Source organism: Carcharhinus amblyrhynchos, chromosome 11, assembly GCF_965287045.1.
Source record: "Carcharhinus amblyrhynchos chromosome 11, sCarAmb.v2.hapA, whole genome shotgun sequence".
Taxonomy (NCBI): domain Eukaryota; kingdom Metazoa; phylum Chordata; class Chondrichthyes; order Carcharhiniformes; family Carcharhinidae; genus Carcharhinus; species Carcharhinus amblyrhynchos.
The window spans coordinates 91721088-91740973 of record NC_137334.1 but is presented as its reverse complement, the minus strand read 5'-3'; the positions used below and the strand labels follow the sequence as shown (position 1 = coordinate 91740973).

Sequence of the window (19886 nt, the reverse complement as noted above, 5' to 3'; positions counted from 1 at the left end):
TCCCACTCTGGGTGAAACTAGAACTCGGGGGCATGGCCTCAAAATAAGGGAGAGCAGATTTAGGACTAAGTTGAAGAGGAACTTCTTCACTCAAAGGGTTGTGAATCTTTGGAATTCTCTCCCCCCAGAGGGTTGTGGATGCTCCATCGCTGATGATATTTAACGCTGGGATGGACAGACCTCTTGGTTTCTCCGGGAATTAAGGGATATGGGGAGTGAACAGGAAATAGGAGTTGAAATCCCAAGGTCGGCCACAATGAATGGTGGGACCAGGCTCGAGGGGCCGAATGGTCTTCAATTCTTCCTGTTCACCCGGACTCCTTGCTGTTGAGGAGACTGGGGTAAGATCTATCGGCTCTTGAGTATGAAGGGGAACCTCAGTTTCTTTTCTTCTTCTCCATCTTGTAGTTTGGTTATCGAGACAGTCCAATGGAAGCGATTGCCGAAAACACCCGTCCTCTCCCGGCCGACACGCCTCCGTCCCGCCGACACAGCGAGCCACTGCGTATTCGGAGGCAGGTGCCCATGATGCCCGAGTCTAGTTGGAGTGGCCCCGCAGCACCGAGCCGGCAGGAGTGGGACTGGAGGCAGCTGCGGGATTTAATGGCGTCCTATTTGTTTGAACAGAGTGGGAGCGTGCTGCAGCCCGGCATGGAGCAAGAGAGGAACCATCATTGGAGGGTCGACCAAATCAAAACCAAGGCTGGGGAGCATCCTGCTAACTACGCCAACGCTTACGACCTGAGCTACGGTGAGATACAAGATGGCAATCAAAAGCACCTGAACAGGATGAAGGGTCAGAGCACTGGACCCAGTGACCCCCGAACTCAGAAAGGTAAGCTCAGAATAGACGTTGCCAAACTTAAAAGAACCTTCCAGTTGCCGACATCATCCTGTGAGGAGAAAGTCTTGGAGAGTTTTGGAATAGTCCACTCTCACTCAATAATACACAGGGCAGCACAGTGGTTAGCATTGCTGCCTCACAGCACCAGGGACCTGGGTTTGATTCCCAGCTTGGGTCACTGTTTGTGTGGAGTTTGCACATTCTCCCCATGTCTGTGTGGGTTTCCTCCGGTTTCCTCCCACAGTTTGAAAGGCGTGCTGGTTCAGTGCATTGGCTGTGCTAAATTCCCCCTCCGTGTACCCAAACAGGCGCCAGAGTGTGGCGACTAGGGGATTTTCGCAGTAACTTCATTGCCGTGTTAATACAGGCCCGCTTGTGACTTTAATAAATTTTTAAAAACTCAAGCGCAGGTGAGGGTTTCTGCAGGTGAAGAGCCCAGGCAGGGGAAGAGGCTGCCAGAGGAGATAGAACAAAGAACAGAAGAGCACAGGAACAGGCCCTTCGGCCCTCCAAACCTGTGCCTATCACATTGTCCTTTCTTGACCAACTGTCTGTATCCCTCCATTCCCCGCCTGTTCATGTGTCTGTCCAAGATAAATCTTTAATATGGTTAATGTATTTGTCTCAACCACCTTACCGGGCAGTGCATTCCAGGCCCCCACCACCCTCTGTATAAAAAACTTCCCCCGCACATCTCCACTGAATCTTCCCCCGCTTACCTTGAATTTGTGCCCTCTTCTAATTGTCATTTCTGCCCTGGGAAAAGCCTCTAATTGTTCACCTCATCAGTACCCCTCATAATTTTATAAATGTCTATCAGGTCGCCCCCTCAGCCTCCATCTTTCCAGGGAGAACAGTCCCAGTTCATTCAACCTCTCCTTGTAGCTAATACCCTCCGTACCAGGCAACATCCTGGTAAAAACTTGACAAAGGGTCACCTGGACTGGAAACGCCGGCTCTATTCTCTCCTCACAGATGCTGCCAGACCTGCCGAGGTTTTCCAGCATTTTCTCTTTTGGTTTCAACATCCTGGTAAACCTTTTCTGTACTTTCTCCCAAGCCTCTGCGCTCTTAGCGATAGATGTGAGATGGTTGGAAGTTAATCTTGTGACCAAATAAGTGCACCTTGAGTTTTCGACGTGTCATTGTTGGGATGTTTTATGACGTGGCGCACTCTGACCACTCTGTGGCACTGCTGAGCAGTTTCGGTTGTCCATTCCCGAGTACTGACTCTGGGTCACTGGGTCCCCCGGTCCAGGCTCTGCCCGTTCCAGCCTGTCTCTAAGGCTGCATTTTATACCAGTGCCGTGCATGCACCATTTGCTGTTTTATTCCATCCCATCATAGAATAGACAGCAAACAGGAGCAGAGATGCTTATCAATCAGCTATTAGTTGATTGGATTTGATTTATTATTGTCGCAAGTATTGGGATGTAGTGAAAAGTATTGTTTCTTGCGCATTGTACAAACAAGACTACATGGGGGGAAGGAAAGGAGAGAGTGCAGAATGTAGTGTTACAGTCATAGCTAGGGTGTAGAGAAAGATCAACTTAATGCGAGGTAGGTCCATTCAAAAGTCTGACAGCAGCAGGGAAGAAGCTGTTCTTGAGTCGGTCGGTACGTGACCTCAGACTTTTGTATCTTTTTCCCAACGGAAGAAGGTGGAAGAGAGAATGTCCGGGGTGTGTGGGATCCTTAATTATGCTGACTGCTTTGCCGAGGCAGCGGGGAGTGTAGACAGAGGCAGTGGATGGGAGGCTGGTTTGTGTGATGGATTGGGCTACATTCACAACCTTTTGTAGTTCCTTGCGGTCTTGGGCAGAGCAGGAGCCCAGAACAAGCTGCGATACAACCAGAAAGAATGCTTTCAATGGTGCATCTGTAAAAGTTGGTGAGAGTGGTAGCTGACATGCCAAATTTCCTTTGCCTTCTGAGAAAGTAGAGGTGTTGGTGGGCTTTCTTAACTATAGTGTCGGCATGAAGGGACCAGGACATGTTGTTGGTGATCTGGATACCTAAAAACTTGAAGCTCTCGACCCTTTCTACTTCATCTCCATTGATGTAGACAGGGGCATGTTCTCCTTTACACCTCCTGATGTGATGTGGATTGGGCTACATTCATGATCTTTTGTGGTCTTGGGCAGAGCAGGAGCCCATACCGAGCTGTGATACACCCAGAAAGAATGCTTTCTATGGTGCATCTGTAAAAGTTGGTGAGAGTCATAGCTGACATGCCAAATCTCCTTAAAGAAAGTTAATTAACATTGTCTGAGTCAGAATCCAGCAGATTTAAAACCATTTCCGTTTTCAGACTTATCTGGATGTCTGTATGTTAATTCCATAGTGTTTATCCTCACACTGAGTGTTAACGTGGGGCAGGCTATTGATCAGGTTACAGTTCAGTCGATCTTTCTACAGGCTGTGGAAATGGAGGATTTTTTTTAAAGAGGGAATTTCAAATAGTTTCCTTGTATTTTTTTAATTTTTTATGAAATGTAAGTGTTTGGAAGTATTTATTACGTGCAGACACTCACAGGTTGGAGAGTTCTTTCTCTGAAGCTGTCAGTGATCTACGGGGGCAGTGAGTCACCGGAGGAATTACAGGTGACGAACGTTCGAATGCACAAGGAGATTTTTCCAAATTTCCCACGTTTGCCGCTGCTTCCGGTCGGACCTTATCCGGGTGCTGAAGCTGCCCGCCCAGTTTTTGAAGCTCACCCTAGCTGGGGGGGATCGGAAGCTCCCCCATCCCGACCCCCTCTCCCCCATCCCGATTTCCCCCCACTTCCCCATCCCGATTCCTCCCCTTCCCCATCCTGATTCCCCCCACTTCCCCATCCTGAAGCTCACCCTTCCCCATCCCAACTCCCCCTCCCCATCCGAAAACCTCCCTCCCCATCCCAGGAGGGGACAGGGATGAGGGTTCGGAATGGGTGTACGGGATATTGCATTGTCGGAAATTCCATCTTTCTGGGATCTTTTATTAAGGAGGTTACAGCAGGAATACACTTAGGAATTCTCAATGCACTCAGGTCGAGTCAACACATGAAAGGAAAATTTATGTTTGACTCATTTGTTGGAGTTCTTTGAGGAAGTAACAAAGAAGATGGATAGAGGGGAACCAGTGGATGTCCTGTACTTGGATTTCTAGAAGGTATTTACAAGGTGCCACGTCAAAGGTTACTCTGTAAAATAAGAGCTTGTGATGTCGGGGATAACATATTAATATGTTGAGAGGATTAGTTAGCAAACAGGAAACATAAGTGGGAGGCATAAGTGGGCCACTTACTGTTGACAAGATGCAAACAGTTAAGTACCACAGCAATCAGTATCGAAACCTCAACTATTGACAATTCCTATCAATGTAGGTACGGGAGCGAAATTTGCTGATTTTTTAAAAAAAGGTTTATTTATTAGTCACAAGTAAGGCTTACATTAACACTGCAGTGAAGTTCCCCTCGTCCCCTAATGTGAAATTCCTCTAGTCGCCACATTCCGGCGCCTGTTCGGGTCAATGCCCATCCTTCAGACTGTGGGAGAAAACTGGAGCACCCGGAGGAAACCCACGCAGACATGGGGAGAGTGTGCAGATTCCACACAGACAGTGACCCAAGCCGAGCATCGAACCCGCATCCCTGGCACCGTGAGGCAGCAGCGCTAACCACTGTACCACCGTGCCACCCCTATGAAACCTAGAACAATGGGAAAATAAATTGTGAGGAGGATGTGGGGTGAAATTGTCCCAGAGTGTCAGGTTCAATCGGAAAACCTGCGTGTGTGTCTCGCCAGATGCACAGCTGAGCTTTCTCTCCAGATTTCCTGGCACTCAGTGCGCAGAGAAACTGGAGGTCTGGTTTGACCTGCCTCTGTGGGGCCTGATAGAGCTACAAGGTCAACTCCACAGAGTGCAAAAAATAAACCCCCAACCCCCCCCACCCCATACCCAGAGGGGGCCCCCCGCAAACATTGGGGCAACCCCCCCCATACCCAGAGGGTCCCCCCACAAACATTGGGGCAACTCCCACCCATACCCAGAGGGGGCCCCCCACAAACATTGGGGCAACCCCCCCCCCATACCCAGAGGGTCCCCCCACAAACATTGGGGCAACTCCCACCCATACCCAGAGGGGGCCCCCCACAAACATTGGGGCAACTCCCCCCCATACCCAGAGGGGGCCCCCCACAAGCATTGGGACAACACCCCCCTATATCCAGAGGGGGCCCCCCACAAGCACTGGGGCAACCCCCCTCATCCCCCCCCATTCCCCCCCATTCCCCCGCCCCCCCCAATACCCGGAGGTAGTACCCTCTCCACCCTATACGCATCAGGGTATACAGTGCACCAATTGCCTGGTACTGTTCCTACATCTCGATGGTGACCACACTTCAAAAGTGGGCTGGAACTTGCCTGGGGAACATCCCGAGGCCGTGAAAGACGCTATGGAAATGCAAATCCGTTCTTTTAAGCTGAACCTGTCACTGATTGTATCGAGGTGTGCGAATTCTACCAAATACTCCCCCGCACCCTGGCAGCTAAACTTAATCATGCGTGGGCTGACTGCTTTTCCATACTGTATTAGTAATACTTTCTGTCAAATACGTATGCAACTGTCTGTGGGAGACCAATTAAAACCTGCCCAGTTTCAGCCAGTACTATTTAGGAGGTAATTTATACATCACCCTTTTTTTTCAGGAGAGAGAGAATCCTTTTGAGTGGATTTCATTAATAAAAGTTCAAAATCAGGCACGGCAAATGCATATTGAGAAGATAACATTCCAGAACCTTCCTTTGCACCAGAATCCTGGGTCGCAAATCGAACGCCTCTTTCGTGTTAGTTTGTGCTCGTCAGAGAAAATCGTAGAACCCGCTCCGTGCAGACGGAGGCCATTCAGCCCCCACTCTCCTACCCGGGTGTCTCACCCAGGGCCCCCCTCTCCAACCCTATCCCCATAACCCCACCCATTTCCCACACTTAATCCCAACTAACTTACGCTGAGGGGAAATTTAGCACGGCCGATGCGCCTAACCCGCACAGTCTTCCAGACGGCGGGAGAAAACCGGAGCACCCGGTGGAAACCCACGTCGACACGGGGAGAATGTGCAAACTCCGCACAGACAGTGACCCGAGGCTGGAATCGAACCCAGGTCCCCGGTGCTGTGCCACTGCGTCGCCACAATAAAGTCGGGGTCCTTCTCACTTTCATCCCTATTTCCTTCTTTCTCTCCCACGCAATTTCTTCCACCCCCCTCCCCCAATCCTCCCCCACCCCCCCCCAACCCCTCACGATGGCGTCATCGCTCACCACACTGTATTTCCCAGAGTGTTGGCATCTCCTCCACCACCGTTCCCCCACCTGCATCAGTTAGTACCGAGCAGCTGTTCGACTGTGGGAGCATCGTCTCTGCACGATGTGTTCACTTCTGTGTACGTCCCCCCCCCCCCCCCGGGGGAGGGGGGCTGGGGGGTGGAGGTGGTGAAAGGTTATGGGGGGGAGTGCGGCTGGCAGGGATATGGGGCTGAGGTTACAATCAGATCAGCCGTGATCTTATAGAAGGCTCAAGGAGCCGAGTGGCCTCACTCCTGCCCCTAATTGGTACGTTTGTGTGTGAGAGGCTGAAAGTGAGCATCCAGTGTGCGTTAAACAAGACAGGCTGGATAGTGGGTTAAGGGAGATAGTAACAGGGTTCGGGAGAACGCGGACCGATGCAGACACTGACAGGTGAGATCTCTGCACGGGAGAGTGACGTGAAGATTGAGAAGAGACAACATAAGCTCAGCCGTACTATTTATAGAAAGATTGTACAAGCCTCTTTCACAAACTCAGGACATTCCAAAGCACTTTACAGACAATTAAATTTTCCGTTGAAGTATAATCGTATTTGGAATTGAAACAGCCAGTTTGCACTCAGTAAGATCCTGGCAACTGTAACGTGGTAAGGAGTCTCACAACGCCACGGGTTGGACTTTAACCTGGTGTTGTGAGACTTCTTACTGTGTTTACCCCAGTCCAACGCCGACATCTCCACATCATGACCGTAAGGTAATCATAGAAACATACATTGGGCAACACGGTGGCACAGTGGTTAGCACTGCTGCCTCACAGCACCAGAGACTCGGGTTCGATTCCCGGCTTGGGTCACTGTCTGTGTGGAGTCTGCACATTCTCCCCATGTCTGCGTGGGTTTCCTCCGGGTGCCCCGGTTTCCTCCCACAGACTGAAAGACGTGTTGGTTAGATACATTGGCCGTGCTAAATTCTCCCTCAGTGTATCCAGGCAGCGGAGTGTGGGATTTTCACTGGAACTTCATTGCAGCGTTAATGTAAGCCTACTTGTGACTAATAAATAAGCTTCAAACTTTAACTAGAAGCAGGAGGAGGCCATTCAGCCCCTTTGAGCCTGCTCCACCATTCATTATGATCGTGGCTGATCATTAAATTAGAATCATAGAACCCTACAATGCAGAAAAAGAGGCCTTTCGGCCCATTGAGTCTGCACCAAACACAATCCCACCCATATCCCTACATATTATACCCACTAAGCCCTTTAACCTACACATCCCTGGACACTAAGGGGCAATTTAGCATGGCCAATCAACCTAACCCGCAAATCTTTGGACTGTGGGAGGAAACCGGAGCACCCGGAGGAAACCCACGCAGACACGAGGAGAATGTGCAAACTCCACACAGACAGTGACCTGAGCCGGGAATCGAACCCAGGACCCGTGAAGCAGCTGTGCTAACCACTGTGCTACCGTGCCGCCCAAATTCAGTATCCTGATCCCCCCCCTCCCCCCCATACCCCTTGATCCCTTCAGCCCCAAGAGTGAAATCTAATTCCTTCTTGAAATCAGACAATGTTTTGGCCTCGACTAAATTCAGTGGGAGTGAATTCCACACATTCATCACCCTCTGGGTGAAAGAATTTCTCCTCACCTCAGTTCTAAAAGGTTTCCCCCTTATCCTCAAACTATGACCCCGAGTTCTGGACTCCCCCACCATGGGGAACATTCTTTCTGAATCTACCCTGTCTAACCCTGTTAGAATTTTATAGGTTTCTGTGAGATCCCCTCTCATTCTCCTTAACTCCAGTGAATATAATCCTAACCGACTTAGTCTCTCCTTGTATGACAGACCTGCCACCCCAGGAATCAGTCTGGTAAACCTTTGCTGTACTCCCTCCGTAGGACATCCTTCCCCAGATAAGGAGACCAAAACTGCACACAATACTCCAGGTGTGGCCTCACCAACGCCCTATACAATTGCAGCAAAACACCCCTATTCCTATACTCAAATGCTCTCGCTATGAAGGCCAACAAACCATTTGCCTTCTTTATTGCCTGCTGTACCTGCACGCTTACTTTCAGTGACTAATGTACGAGGACTCCAATGTCTTGCTGAGTATCCACCTCTCTCAATTTACACCCATTCAAATAATAATCCGTCTTCCTATTATTGCTACCAAAGTGGATAACCTCACATTTACAATGACCGGATAATGTGTTCTAGGCTTCGGTTGAGGAATAAATATTGGCCGGGATCCCGGGGGAAAGCTCCCCCACCTCTTCTAAATAATCCGAGGGCAGGCAGGGCCTCAGTTTTAACATGAAAGACAGCGCCTGTGACACTGCAGCACTCCCTCAGTGCTGAGCTGGCAGCCTGTAGGTGATGATGTGGGTATGCCAGCGTTGGACTGGCGTAAACACAATAAAAAGTCTGACAACACCAGGTTTTAGTCCAATTGATTTATTTGATAATAGATTCACAAGCTTTCAGGGTTAGCCCCTTCGTCAGGTGAATGGAGAGTTCTGGCCTCAGACAGAGCATATAAAGCACAGACAGTTTAGAGATTACTGATTAGAATGCGAATCCTTACACCTAACCTGCTGTTCAAGACCTGAAGTGGCTGATAATGTGAGTGGAAGGAGCACTGATCACAGGTTAAAGAGATGTGTATTGTCTCCAGACAGTACAGTAAGTGAGGTTTTGCAAACCCAGGCAAGTCACGGGGGTTACAGATAGTGCGACATGAACCCAAGATCCCTGTTGAGACCGTCCTCATGTGTGCGGAACTTGGCTATCAGTCTCTGCTCAGCGACTCTGCGCTGTCGTGTGTCGTGAAGGCCCCCTTGGAGAATGCTTACCTGAAGGTCAGAGGCTGAATGCCCATGACCACTGAAGTGTTCGCCAACAGGAAGGGAACAGACTTGCCTGGTGATTGTCGAGCGATGTTCATTCATCCGTTGTCGTAGCGTCTGCATGGTCTCCCCAATGTACCATGCTTCGGGACATCCTTTCTTGCAACGTATCAGGTAGACAATGTTGGCCGAGTTGCAAGAGTATTTACCATGTACCTGGTGGATGGTATTCTCACGTGTGATGATGGTATCCATGTCGATGATCCGGCATGTCTTGCAGAGGTTGCTGTGGCAGGATTGTGTGGTATTGTAATCACTGTTCTCCTGAAGACTGGGTAGTTTGTTGAGAACAATGGTCTGTTTGAGGTTTTGTGGTTGTCTGAAGGCAAGAAGTGGGGGTGTGGGGATGGCCCTGGCGAGATGTTCGTCTTCATCAATGATATGTTGAAGACTCCGGAGAAGATGTCGTAGCTTCTCCGCTCCGGGGAAGTGCTGGACGACGAAGGGTACTCTGTCCACTGTGTCCCGTATTTGCCTTCTGAGGAGATCGGTGCGGTTTTTCGCTGTGGCGCATCGGAACTGTCAATCTATGAGTCGAGCACCATATCCTGTTCTTATGAGGGCATCTTTCAGGGTCTGGAGGTGTCTGTCACGATCCTAAAACCTGGTGTTGTCAGACTTTTTAGCCTGTAGGTGCTCAGGTTTCCACAGTGGACCTGAAGCCACAACCTGTGACTCTGGGACGACAGAGCTAAGCCTGCCTATCAGCCAACCAGTTCTAATCACAGAATCCAGGGGGATTGTGTGAACAAATGTTTGAAGTTGTTTAAAGAAGGATTCTTGGGCTTTCAAAAGAGAGACTTAGGAGGGAAGTTATACCAAACCTTTATAAGTCACAGCTCTGACGAAGGGTCATCCAGACTTGATTCTCCCTCCACAGAGGCTGTCAGACCTGCTGAGATTTTCCAGCATTTTCTGTTTTTGTCTCAGATTCCAGCATCCGCAGTATTTTGTTTTTACCTTCCTGAGTCACTGGTTAGGGAGCCAGCTGGAATATTGTGTTCACATTTCCGGCGGGATAATCGAGGCCTTGGAGAGGGTGCAGAGGGAGATTTACTGGAATGTTCCCAGGGATGAGGGACTTCCGTTAATGTGGAGAGACTGGAGAAGCTGGGATTGTTCCTCTTGGAACAAGAGAAGGTTAAGAGGAAATTGAATAGAAGTGTTTGATATAATGAGAGGTTTGAATAGCAGTGAGGCCACTAATAAGAGGACACCGATTTAAGTTAATTGGTAAAAGAACCCCCTAATATTCTGAATTCTTAAGAATTGATTTTTTTTTTACTCAGCGACTTGTTGTGAAGTGGAATGTGTTCCTGAAAGGGTGACGGAAGCAGATTCAATCAGAACTTAAAAGGGAATTAAAAGGGGGTGGCACAGTGGTTAGCACTGCTGCCTCACAACTCCAGGGACCCGGGTTCGATTCCCAGCTCGGGTCACTGTCTGTGCGGAGTTTGCACATTCTCCCCGTGTCTTCGTGGGTTTCCTCCAATTTCCTCTTACAACCCATAAATGTTCGGATTGGGTGCATTGGCTGTGCTAAATTGCCCCTTAGTGTCCCGGGATGTGTAGGTTAGTGGGGTAAATATGTGGGATTCCTGGGATAGGGCCTGGGCGGACTGATGTCGGTGCCGACTCGATGGGCCAAATGGCCTCCTCCTGTATTGTGAGGATTCGAGAGGAACACGATTTGCTGTGAGGCTGAGGACTAATTGAAAAGCCCTGCTAAAGGGCTGCCACAGGCAGGATGGGCCAAATGGCCTCCTTTGGTGCTGTGTGATTCGAGTGATTCATCTTGCTCAATGTAGGCTGCTCTGCGAACGGGTAATTGCCGGAGTGGAAGGCAGAACTATGCATCCAAACTGTTAGTGTGTGAGTGGGCTGGCGTGACAGTGTGTGTCTGGGAAATTTATAGCAGTGTTAGCATCATCAGTGACGTCTGAATGGACCCAGCGCCACGGAGTGCAGGAACCCAGCTGTGAGTGATGGCATTTCATCTTTCTCAGTCCTGCGTAGATAACTTCCCCCGCCTCCGCTCGAGGGTGTTTGAAGAGCTCCCGTCCAATTTAAAAGGCAGAGCCTGAGCGGCGACGGTACCTGAGCTGTGTGCAAATGACAGTACAGACACACAGCTTACAGGGTGGATGTGCCCCACAGGGAGAGGTGTGGGAAGCAGTGATTTCAGATAGGAACAGCTACCAGTGCTGAGGAAAGAGAGAGAGCAGCGCCCCAGGATTATACAGCAGGCCATTCAGCCCAGACAGTCCGTGCCGGCATTTATGCTCCGCTAGCGCCTCCTCCCACCCTTCCTCATCAGTGGGGACGCGTTATCGGTAGTGGTATTGTCACTGCTCTACTAATCCAGAGGCCTCGGGGCAGCCGGTTCCAATCCCACCACAGCAGTTATTCTCAGTGATGGCGGCTGCGACAACTATCACCGATTGTTGTAAAAACCCATCAGCTTCACCACGCTGCTCCTTTAAGGGCAAGAAATCTTGTTTCCTGACCTGATCAGGTACGTGTGACTCCAGAGGCGATGGCCTGCTGGTGTTATCGCTGGACCTAGGGACCCGGGTTCGAATCCCACCACGGCAGATGGTGGAATTTGAATTCAATTTCAAAAAAAAGAGATCTGGGATTAAGAATCTACTGATGAGCGTGAAACCGCTGTCTGAAAAACCCATCTGGGTCACTAACGTCCTTTAGGGAAGGAAATCTGCCGTCCTTACCCAGTCTGGCCTACACGTGACTCCAGAGCCCCAGCAATGTGGTTGACTCCAAACTCTGAAATGGCCAAGCACAATATTCAGTCCAAGGACAATTAGGGATGGGCAATAAAGCTGGCCCAGTGACACCCACAGCTCATGGGGTAGAGATATATTCTTTTCTTTATTCTGTCACCCTTCTTCCCCTTAAATGCATCTCTTTTCTAAAAAAAAAAGTGGTTATTTGTTCGTCACAAGTAAGCTTACATTAACACTGCAATGAAGTTACTGTGAAAATCCTCTAGTCGCCACACTCCGACACCTGCTCGGGTACGCCGAGGGAGAATTTAGCATGGGACAATGCACCCTAACCAGCACATCTTTCAGACTGTGGGGGGGAAACCGGAGCACCCGGAGGAAACCCATGCAGATACAAGGAGAACGTGCAAACACAGACAGTGATCCAAGCCAGGAGTCGAACCCGGGTCCCTGGCGCTGTGAGGCAGCAGTGCTAACCCACTGTGCCACCCCTGGGCAGCACAGTGTTGTCTCACAGTGTTGTGAGACTTCTTACTGTGTTTACCCCAGTCCAACGCCGGCACCTCCACATCATGACTGCCCCTGGCAAGTCAGGTATGTCAGGATAAGTAAAGGCTGTGTCCATTTTTTTAAAGACTAATAATCTTATTGAGTAGCCAGGCTGACATAGAAATATATTCTCCCCTGATTCTGGAAGGGACACACATGGAGAAGGAAAAAAAAAACCTCTCTTTGTAAGAACAGTAGAAGGCCATTCAGCCTGTCAAGCCTGCTCTGCCATTCAGTTTGATCAGGATTGGTTTGTATCTGGACTCCATTTTACCAGCCAACGTTCGTAACCATGGAACCGTAGAATTCCCATAGTGCAGAAAGAGGCCATTCGGCCCATCGAGTCAGCACCGACTCTGTGTCAGAGCATCCCACCCAGACCCTCCCCTCCGTCCCATCCCCATCACCCCGGTCAACAAGGGATGGGCAACAAATGCTGGCCCAGTCGTCGGTGCCCATGTGTACGTGAATTTAAAAATGACATGTAGGCCAGACCGGGTAAGGATGGCAGATTTCCTTCCCTGAAGGACGTGGGGTGAACCGGGTGGTTTTTACAACAACCAATGACCCAGGCTCACCATTTACTGAGACGAGCTTTATTTTCCAGAATTATTCATTAGATTTAAACTCTGCCAACTGTGTACATTTTGAAAAGTAGTCAGTGTTGTAACAGAGCAGTCAACGTTTGCACAGTAAGATCCCACAAAGACAGCCTGTTGGTTGCGAGGAAATACGTTGGCCTCAGAAACAAGCGGGAAGTTCTTTGAAATCGTGTCTCGGGATCTTTTGACCCAGCTGAGTGGTTAGAAGTCTCACCTGAGAGATGGTACCTCTGACAGTGTCGCACCCCCTCGGCGCTGCACTGTGAGTGTCGGTCCAGGTTCTGGAGTAGTGAAGGTTTGTGAGGGCGGAGAGGAAGGTTTAACAAGTCCCTCTGTAACATTCCGGCACGTTCCATTCCCACAGAGACAGCTGCCCAGCGGATAGCCATGGAGCTGGGGAAATACGGCATCGACCTCCGAGACCTCAGTGAGCAGCAGCTTAACAGTGTGTCAACGGCAATCCTTCAGCTCCCCAAAACAGGAGGCCAGCCTGAGACAGGTACAACCAGCGGGAGCAAGAGTACTCCAACCAGAGCCGGGGACTGGGAGGAGTGGGGGGAAAAGGGGTAAGAGTGGGGCCGGGGGGAGAGTGAGGTAAGGGGGTAAGAATGGGAGGAATGGGAGGAGGGTTGGGGTAAGAGTGGGGAGGGAGAAGTGAAGAGGAGGTGAGAGTGAGGAGGGGGATTGGTGCTGGGGTGAGTGAGTGAGACGGGGTTTGGGTGAAGTGGGGTAAGGCTTGGGGGTAAGAGGGAGTTGGGAGGAATGAGGAGGGGGTAAGAGTGGGAGGAATGCGATAAGGGGGGTGGGTAAGAGTGGGGAGGTGGGGAGGGAAGAATGGGATTAGGGGGTGAGTGTGTGAGATGGGGTTTGGGTGGAGTGGGGTAAAGGTGTGGGGGTAGAGTGCAAAGGGGGCTGGGAGGAGTGAGGGGGAGGGAGTAAGACTGGGGTGGGGGGGGTAAGATTGAAGAGGGGGAGGGGTATGGGAGGAGGGTGTGGGGAGGAGGGAGGGGGAGGGAGTAGGAGTGGGGTGGGGGAGGGGGTAAGATTGAGGAGGGGGAGGGGTATGGGAGGAGGGTGCTGGGAGGAGGGTGTGGAGGGAGGGGATAGGAGTAGGAAGGGTTTTGGGAGGAATGGGGTAGGGGTTGAGGATAAGAGTGGGGAGAGGGAGGGGGTTGGGAGGAGTGTGGGGGGAGGGGGTAGGAGTTGGGAGGGTTTTGGGAGAATGGGGTAAGGGTTGGGGATAAGAGTGGGGAGAGGGAGGGGGTTGGGAGGAGGGGGGAGGAGGGTAAGAGTGGGGGAGGACAGGCTAAGTCTGGCTGTTTGAGGATATGGATATAATCCGGAAGTGTGTGGCTGTAATCTACGGACACAGTAATTAGTAATCCACGTTTAGTAAAACCCCGATTTCATCGCAGAGACAGACATTTAAATATCTGCTGATTCCGGTTCCGTGAGTCCTTCTCTGAAAGAAATTAAATTTGCATTCTCCTCCTGCTTCTCAAGTTCAGAATGTTCCGGAACAAAGTACAGACGCTGAAGTCATTCTCTCCATCTGAACTCCCTGTTGTAATCTGAAAGGTTTCTGTACAGCAATCTGGTAACCAGCAGTTAGTCTGAACGAGGAGCAGGAGTTGGGCCATTCGGCCCATCGAACCTGCTCCGCTATTCTATAGGGTCGTGGCTGCTCTGACTGTAACCCCCCGACCCCGCAGCCCTGCCGACCCCCCCGATAACCTTTCACCTCCCCCCCCCCCTAACTGTGTTCGTCACGAATCTATCTCGCTCTGCCTTAAAAATAGGCAGATGTCCCATCTGACAGACGGTGCCTCTGACAGTGCTGTGTTCCCGCGGTGCTGCATTCGGAACGCCAGTCCAGGATGACGGAGAAGCCTGTGCCCCAATCACTGGGAGCCATCTGGGATTTTTCTCCTCCGCCTCCCCAGAGACCTGAAGACAAATGGGGTGGCACAGCGGTTGGCACTGCTGATAGAATCATAGAACCCTACAGTGCAGGAAGAGGCCCTTCGGCCCATCGAGTCTGCACCAAACACAATCCCCCCCAGGCCCTACCCCCCCCGTATACCCACTAATCCCTCTAACCTACACATCCCTGGACACTAAGGGGCAATTTCCTAGCATGGCCAATCAACCTAACCCACACACCTTTGGACTGTGGGAGGAAACCGGAGCCCCCGGAGGACTTCACAGCACCAGGGACTCAGGTTCAATCCTGGCCTTGGGTCACTGTCTGTGCGGAGTTTGCACATTCTCCCCGTGTCTGCGTGGGCTTCCTCCGGGTGCTCTGGTTTCCCCCCGAAGTCCGAAAGATGTGTAAGTTAGGTGGATTGGCCGTGCTAAATTGCATCTCAGTGTCCCAGGATGTGTAGGTTAGGGGGATAAATGGGGTAAATACATGAGGTTAGGGTTTGGGTGGGGTGGTCTATCGGAGAGTTGGTGCAGACTCGATGGGCCGAATAGCCTGCTTCTGCATTGTCGCGATTCTATGATCAAAATCTAGGCCAATACTTCTCGTGCCGATGCTGAGGGAGTGCAGCACTGTTGGAGGTGCCATTTCTCAGGCGAGACCGAGGCCCTGTCTGCCCCGAAGCTGCCGCTGAGGAAGATCAGAATAGGCCCCACATAACGGTCACTGAAAATGGGATGCTGGTTTTGGGATTGTGCTGTGCACAAGTTGGATGCTGTATTTCCTACTCGAGAATGGTGTGAAAGTGAAATAGTGAAAGTGGCTGTATAGAGCTTGGAGACCCCTGAATGGCGTGAGATAAATACAGTTCTTTCCTTAACCCTTTGTGCATCTTTCTCTTCCAGCTTCGATGGAGAGGAACGGCCCCATACAGAAGAAGGTGAGATCTGTACGTGGGAAAAGCTAGTGAAAGATCCTATCCATCCTTCCTATCCATCATAGAAACCCTACAGCACAGGAAGAGGCCATTCAGCCCATCAAGTCTGCAGTGACCACAATCCCACCCAGGCCCTACCCCCATATATTTTACCCACTAATCCCTCTAACCTATGGATCGGGGCGATTTTAGCATCAGCCTAACCCGCACATCTTTGGACTGTGGGAGGAAACTGGAGGAAACCCACACAGACATGAGGAGAATGTGCAAACTCCACACAGACAGTGACCCGAGCCAGGACTCGAACCCAGGTCCCTTGGAGTTGTGAAGCAGCAGTGCTAACCACTGTGCCACTGTGTCACCCTAAGCCAAGTTGCTGGCTTTTCCTACTCGACCCCCTGCTGTGATACGGAGTTTCCTAAAGCAGGAAGGGCACGGCCCACAGAGAGGTTCTAGCCCAGAGGGAAGCCATTCGGCTCATTGCCCCTGTGCCGGCCCCTGGCATAACAAGTCACCCTTCCTGCCTTTTCCTGATGTCACTTCCTGTTCCGATAATGATCCAATTCCCTTCTGAAAGCTGGAATCAGCTTCTGACACGCTCCGATGGGGGATGGTGGTGATGCCACAGGACTGAAAGTCCAGCAGATCAGGTTAATGCTCTGGGGACACGGGTTCGAATCCCACCACAGCAGCTGGTGGAGTTTAAATTCAATTAATAATCTGGAGTTGGGGGAAAAAACGCTCTCATCTTTTGTTGTAAAAATGTGTAATGGGAAGGAAATCTGCCACCGTTACCCCGTCTGACCTATGTGTGACTTCAGGCCCACAACAATGTGGTTAACTCTTAACTGTCCCTCTGAAATGGCCAAGTGAAATTTAATTTGATCTGATTTATTATTGTCACATTTATTAACACACAGTGAAAAGTATTGTTTCTTGCGTGTTACACAGACAAAGCATACCGTTCATAGGGAAGGAGAGGAGAGAGTGCAGAATGTAGCGTTACAGTCATAGCTAGGATGTAGAGAAAGATCAACTTAATGCGATGTAGGTCCATTCAAAAGTCTGACGGCAGCGGGGAAGAAGCTGTTCTTGAGCCGGTTGGTAGGTGACCTCAAGACTTTTGTATCTTTTTCTCGAAGGAGGAAGAGAGAACGTCCGGGGAGCGTGTCGGGAGCAAGAGATTTACAGGAGATTTGTGGAAAAACATTTTCACCCAGAGGGTGGTGGGAATTTAAATCACGGGTAGATAGGTTTCTGATAGACAGGGGAACTAAGGGTTATGGGGAGAAAGTGGAACTGATCCACTTCAGATCAGCCATGGTCTTATTGAATGGCGGGGCAGGCTCGAAGGGCTAGGTGGCCTACTCCTGCTCCTATTTCTTATGTTATGAATGTGGAACTCGCTGCCTGAAAGGGTGGTAGAGGCAGGAACTCTCGCAACATTTTAGAATGATGTGGAGATGCCGGCGCTGGACTGGGGTGGGCACAGTGAGTAGTCTCACAACACCAGGTTAAAGTCCAACAGGTTTATTTGGTAGCACGAGCTTTTGAAAGCTACACTCCAAAGACTGGTGCTACCAAATGAACCTGTTGGACTTTAACCTGGTGTTGTGAGACTATTTACTGAACATTTAAGAAGCATTTGGATGAGCAGTTGAAACACCATGACATACAAGGTTACGGACCAGCTGCTGGAAAGTAGAATTCAAATGGATAGGTGCTTGATGGCCAGCATGGACATGATGGGCCAAAGGGTCTCTGACTGTCTGTGACTCAGTTCAAGGGCAATTAGGAATGAGCAACAAAATCTGGTCTTGCCAGTGACGCCCACAACCCAGAATAAATGTAAAAAGCATTCCGGATCGGTGCATTCCCGATCCCGAACACTGCTGCCTCGCAGCGCCAGGGATTCGGGTTCGATTCCCGGCTTGGGTCACTGTCTGTGTAGAGTCTGCACATTCTCCCCGTGTCTGCATGGGCTTCCTCCCACAGTCTGAAAGCCGTGCTGGTTAGGCTGCGTTGGCCGTGCTAAATTCCCCCTCAGTGTTACCCGAACAGGTGCCAGAGTGTGGCGACTAGGGGATTTTCACAGTAACTTCATTGCAGTGTCAATGTAAGCCTTACTTGTGACACTAAGTAATAAACTAAAAATAAATGTTTTCCCTCGAGTCGCCCCCTGGTTTCTTTGCCAGCTGTCCCCACGTCTTGCCATTTCTCAGAAAAACGCATCCCTTTTTCGAAGTGTTGAAGAAACAGGGACCTCTTGAAACTGTCCCAGATTTCAATTAAATCGAGAACAGTTTTGATTTTGATCATTCCAACATTGGTGGCCAGGTCTCCAGCTGCCTCGGGGCCTGGAACTTCCTCCCTCTCTTTCCCCTTTTCAGATGCTCCTCAATATCCCCCTCGTTGAACTTCCTAACGTGCTTCGGCGCTGAGTCTACAAAGTGCCTTCGGGGGGCTATATAAATGCAAGTTGTAGTTATGAGTGAAATGGAGGTTACGAAGACATTTTTTGGTCTGAAGCCGGAAGATGTGTGGGTTAGGTGGATTGTCCAGGCTACATTGCCATTTAGTGTCAGCGGATTAGCGGGATGTGGGATAGGGTCTGGGTGGGGCTGTAGTCAGTACAGACTAAATGGGCTGAATGGCCTCCTGCTGCACTGTAGGGATTCGATGAACATTTAGTAATGTTATGATCCCCTGGGTAGTTTCTCGGATTGAATTAGGTGAGCCGGGGGGTGGGGGGTGGGGGGTGGGGGGGGGTGGGGTGCGTGGGGGTGGGGGGCTGCTGTGGGGGTGCGGGGAGTGGGGGGGGGGTAGCTGGGGGGCTGGTGGGTGATGGGGGTGTGGGGAGTTGCGGGGGTGGGCTGTGGGGGGTGGTTTGGGGGGGTGTGAGGGAGGTGGGGGGTTGGGGATGTGGGGGAGGGTGGGAGGGTTGCGGGGGTGGGGTGGGGAGGAGATGAGGGAGTGGGGTGGGTGGGGGGTGGGGGTGGTGGTGAGGGACACAGTGGCGCCCAACATTGACTCACTGACCTGAAGAGAATGTCCTCATGTCTTTGAAGGCCTCCATGATGGAAGGGACCATGCAGCACCGGAAGGAGGTGGAATCGCGGGAGGGCGGTGAATCCCAGATCACGGACCCTCACGGCGCACGGCCGTCCAGCCCTTCCGGCCTCGCCGCTCCCGGAGGGAGGAGGGGCGGCGAGGAGGTGGTGGCGGCCATTGTGGCGGGCTCCGGTCCGAGGGATACGGCGAGCGGCCGGAGGGTCCAGGCGGCGGCCGTGGAGGTGGGCGAGTCGCGGGAGGACCTGGCCAGGGTCCTGGAGGACTTTGACCTGGACCCTGAGCCACTGCCAACGCACAGCGAGGTCCTCCAGCCCGATAGGAGCCCAGCGCGTGCCGGCTCACTACATAAAGAGGAATACGCCTACATCATCACCAACAAAAAGTAAGAACCGCCTTTATCCCCCAGCTGCTTTATCCACGGGATTTGGTGCCTGTCTCGAGTCTCCGCTTGTCCCCACTTGTGTCGCGGCCAATTTGAGGGGAGCTGTCTGTGATCACGGTGTGACCCTCTTACACTCGAGTGAACATCGCCAACATTCCTGGGGACAGTCACTCCACCGTGGGGGGCATAGGTCACTCTGTCAGAGAGGGAGGGGGGGGGGTTGGTTCATTGGGAAGGGGGAGGGGTTGTGCTGATTGTGGGGGAGGGGGTCGCTCTGACAGGGGAGGGGGGAGGGGTTGCTCTGATGGGGAGGAGGGAGGGGGTCACTGTGACGGGGGAGGGGTTCGCTCTGATGGGGAGGGGGAGGGGGTCACTCTGACGGGGAGGGGGTAGCTCTGACAGGGGAGGGTCACTGACAGGGAAGGGGTCGGTCTGATGGGGGAGGGGGTCTCTCTGATGGGGGGTGGGGCTTGCTCTGATGGGGGAGGGGTTGCTCTGATGGGGGGGGGGGGTCGCTGTGACGGGGGAGGGGTTCGCTCTGATGGGGAGGGGGAGGGGGGTCGCTGTGACGGGGAGGGGGTCGCTGTGGTGGGGAGGGGAGGGGGAGGTCGCTGTGACGGGGGAGGGGGTCGCTG

The 19886-nt window shown here is 51.5% G+C and overlaps 1 protein-coding gene across 2 annotated transcripts in view; it reads left to right on the top strand.

The window, feature by feature from the left end:
- Nucleotides 1-19886, top strand: part of LOC145350337 (receptor-type tyrosine-protein phosphatase-like N) — a 232291-nt gene that overhangs the window by 54934 nt on the left and 157471 nt on the right. The window contains exons 6-9 of one of the 2 annotated variants that reach the window (XM_080199564.1): nt 628-835; nt 13301-13435; nt 15766-15800; nt 18866-19251. In XM_080199564.1, coding sequence (XP_080055690.1) covers nt 628-835; nt 13301-13435; nt 15766-15800; nt 18866-19251 — 764 coding nt within the window. Of the gene's footprint in view, nt 1-408; nt 836-13300; nt 13436-15765; nt 15801-18865; nt 19252-19886 lie in introns of both variants that reach the window. The other variant, XM_080199563.1, reaches the window with a different exon arrangement.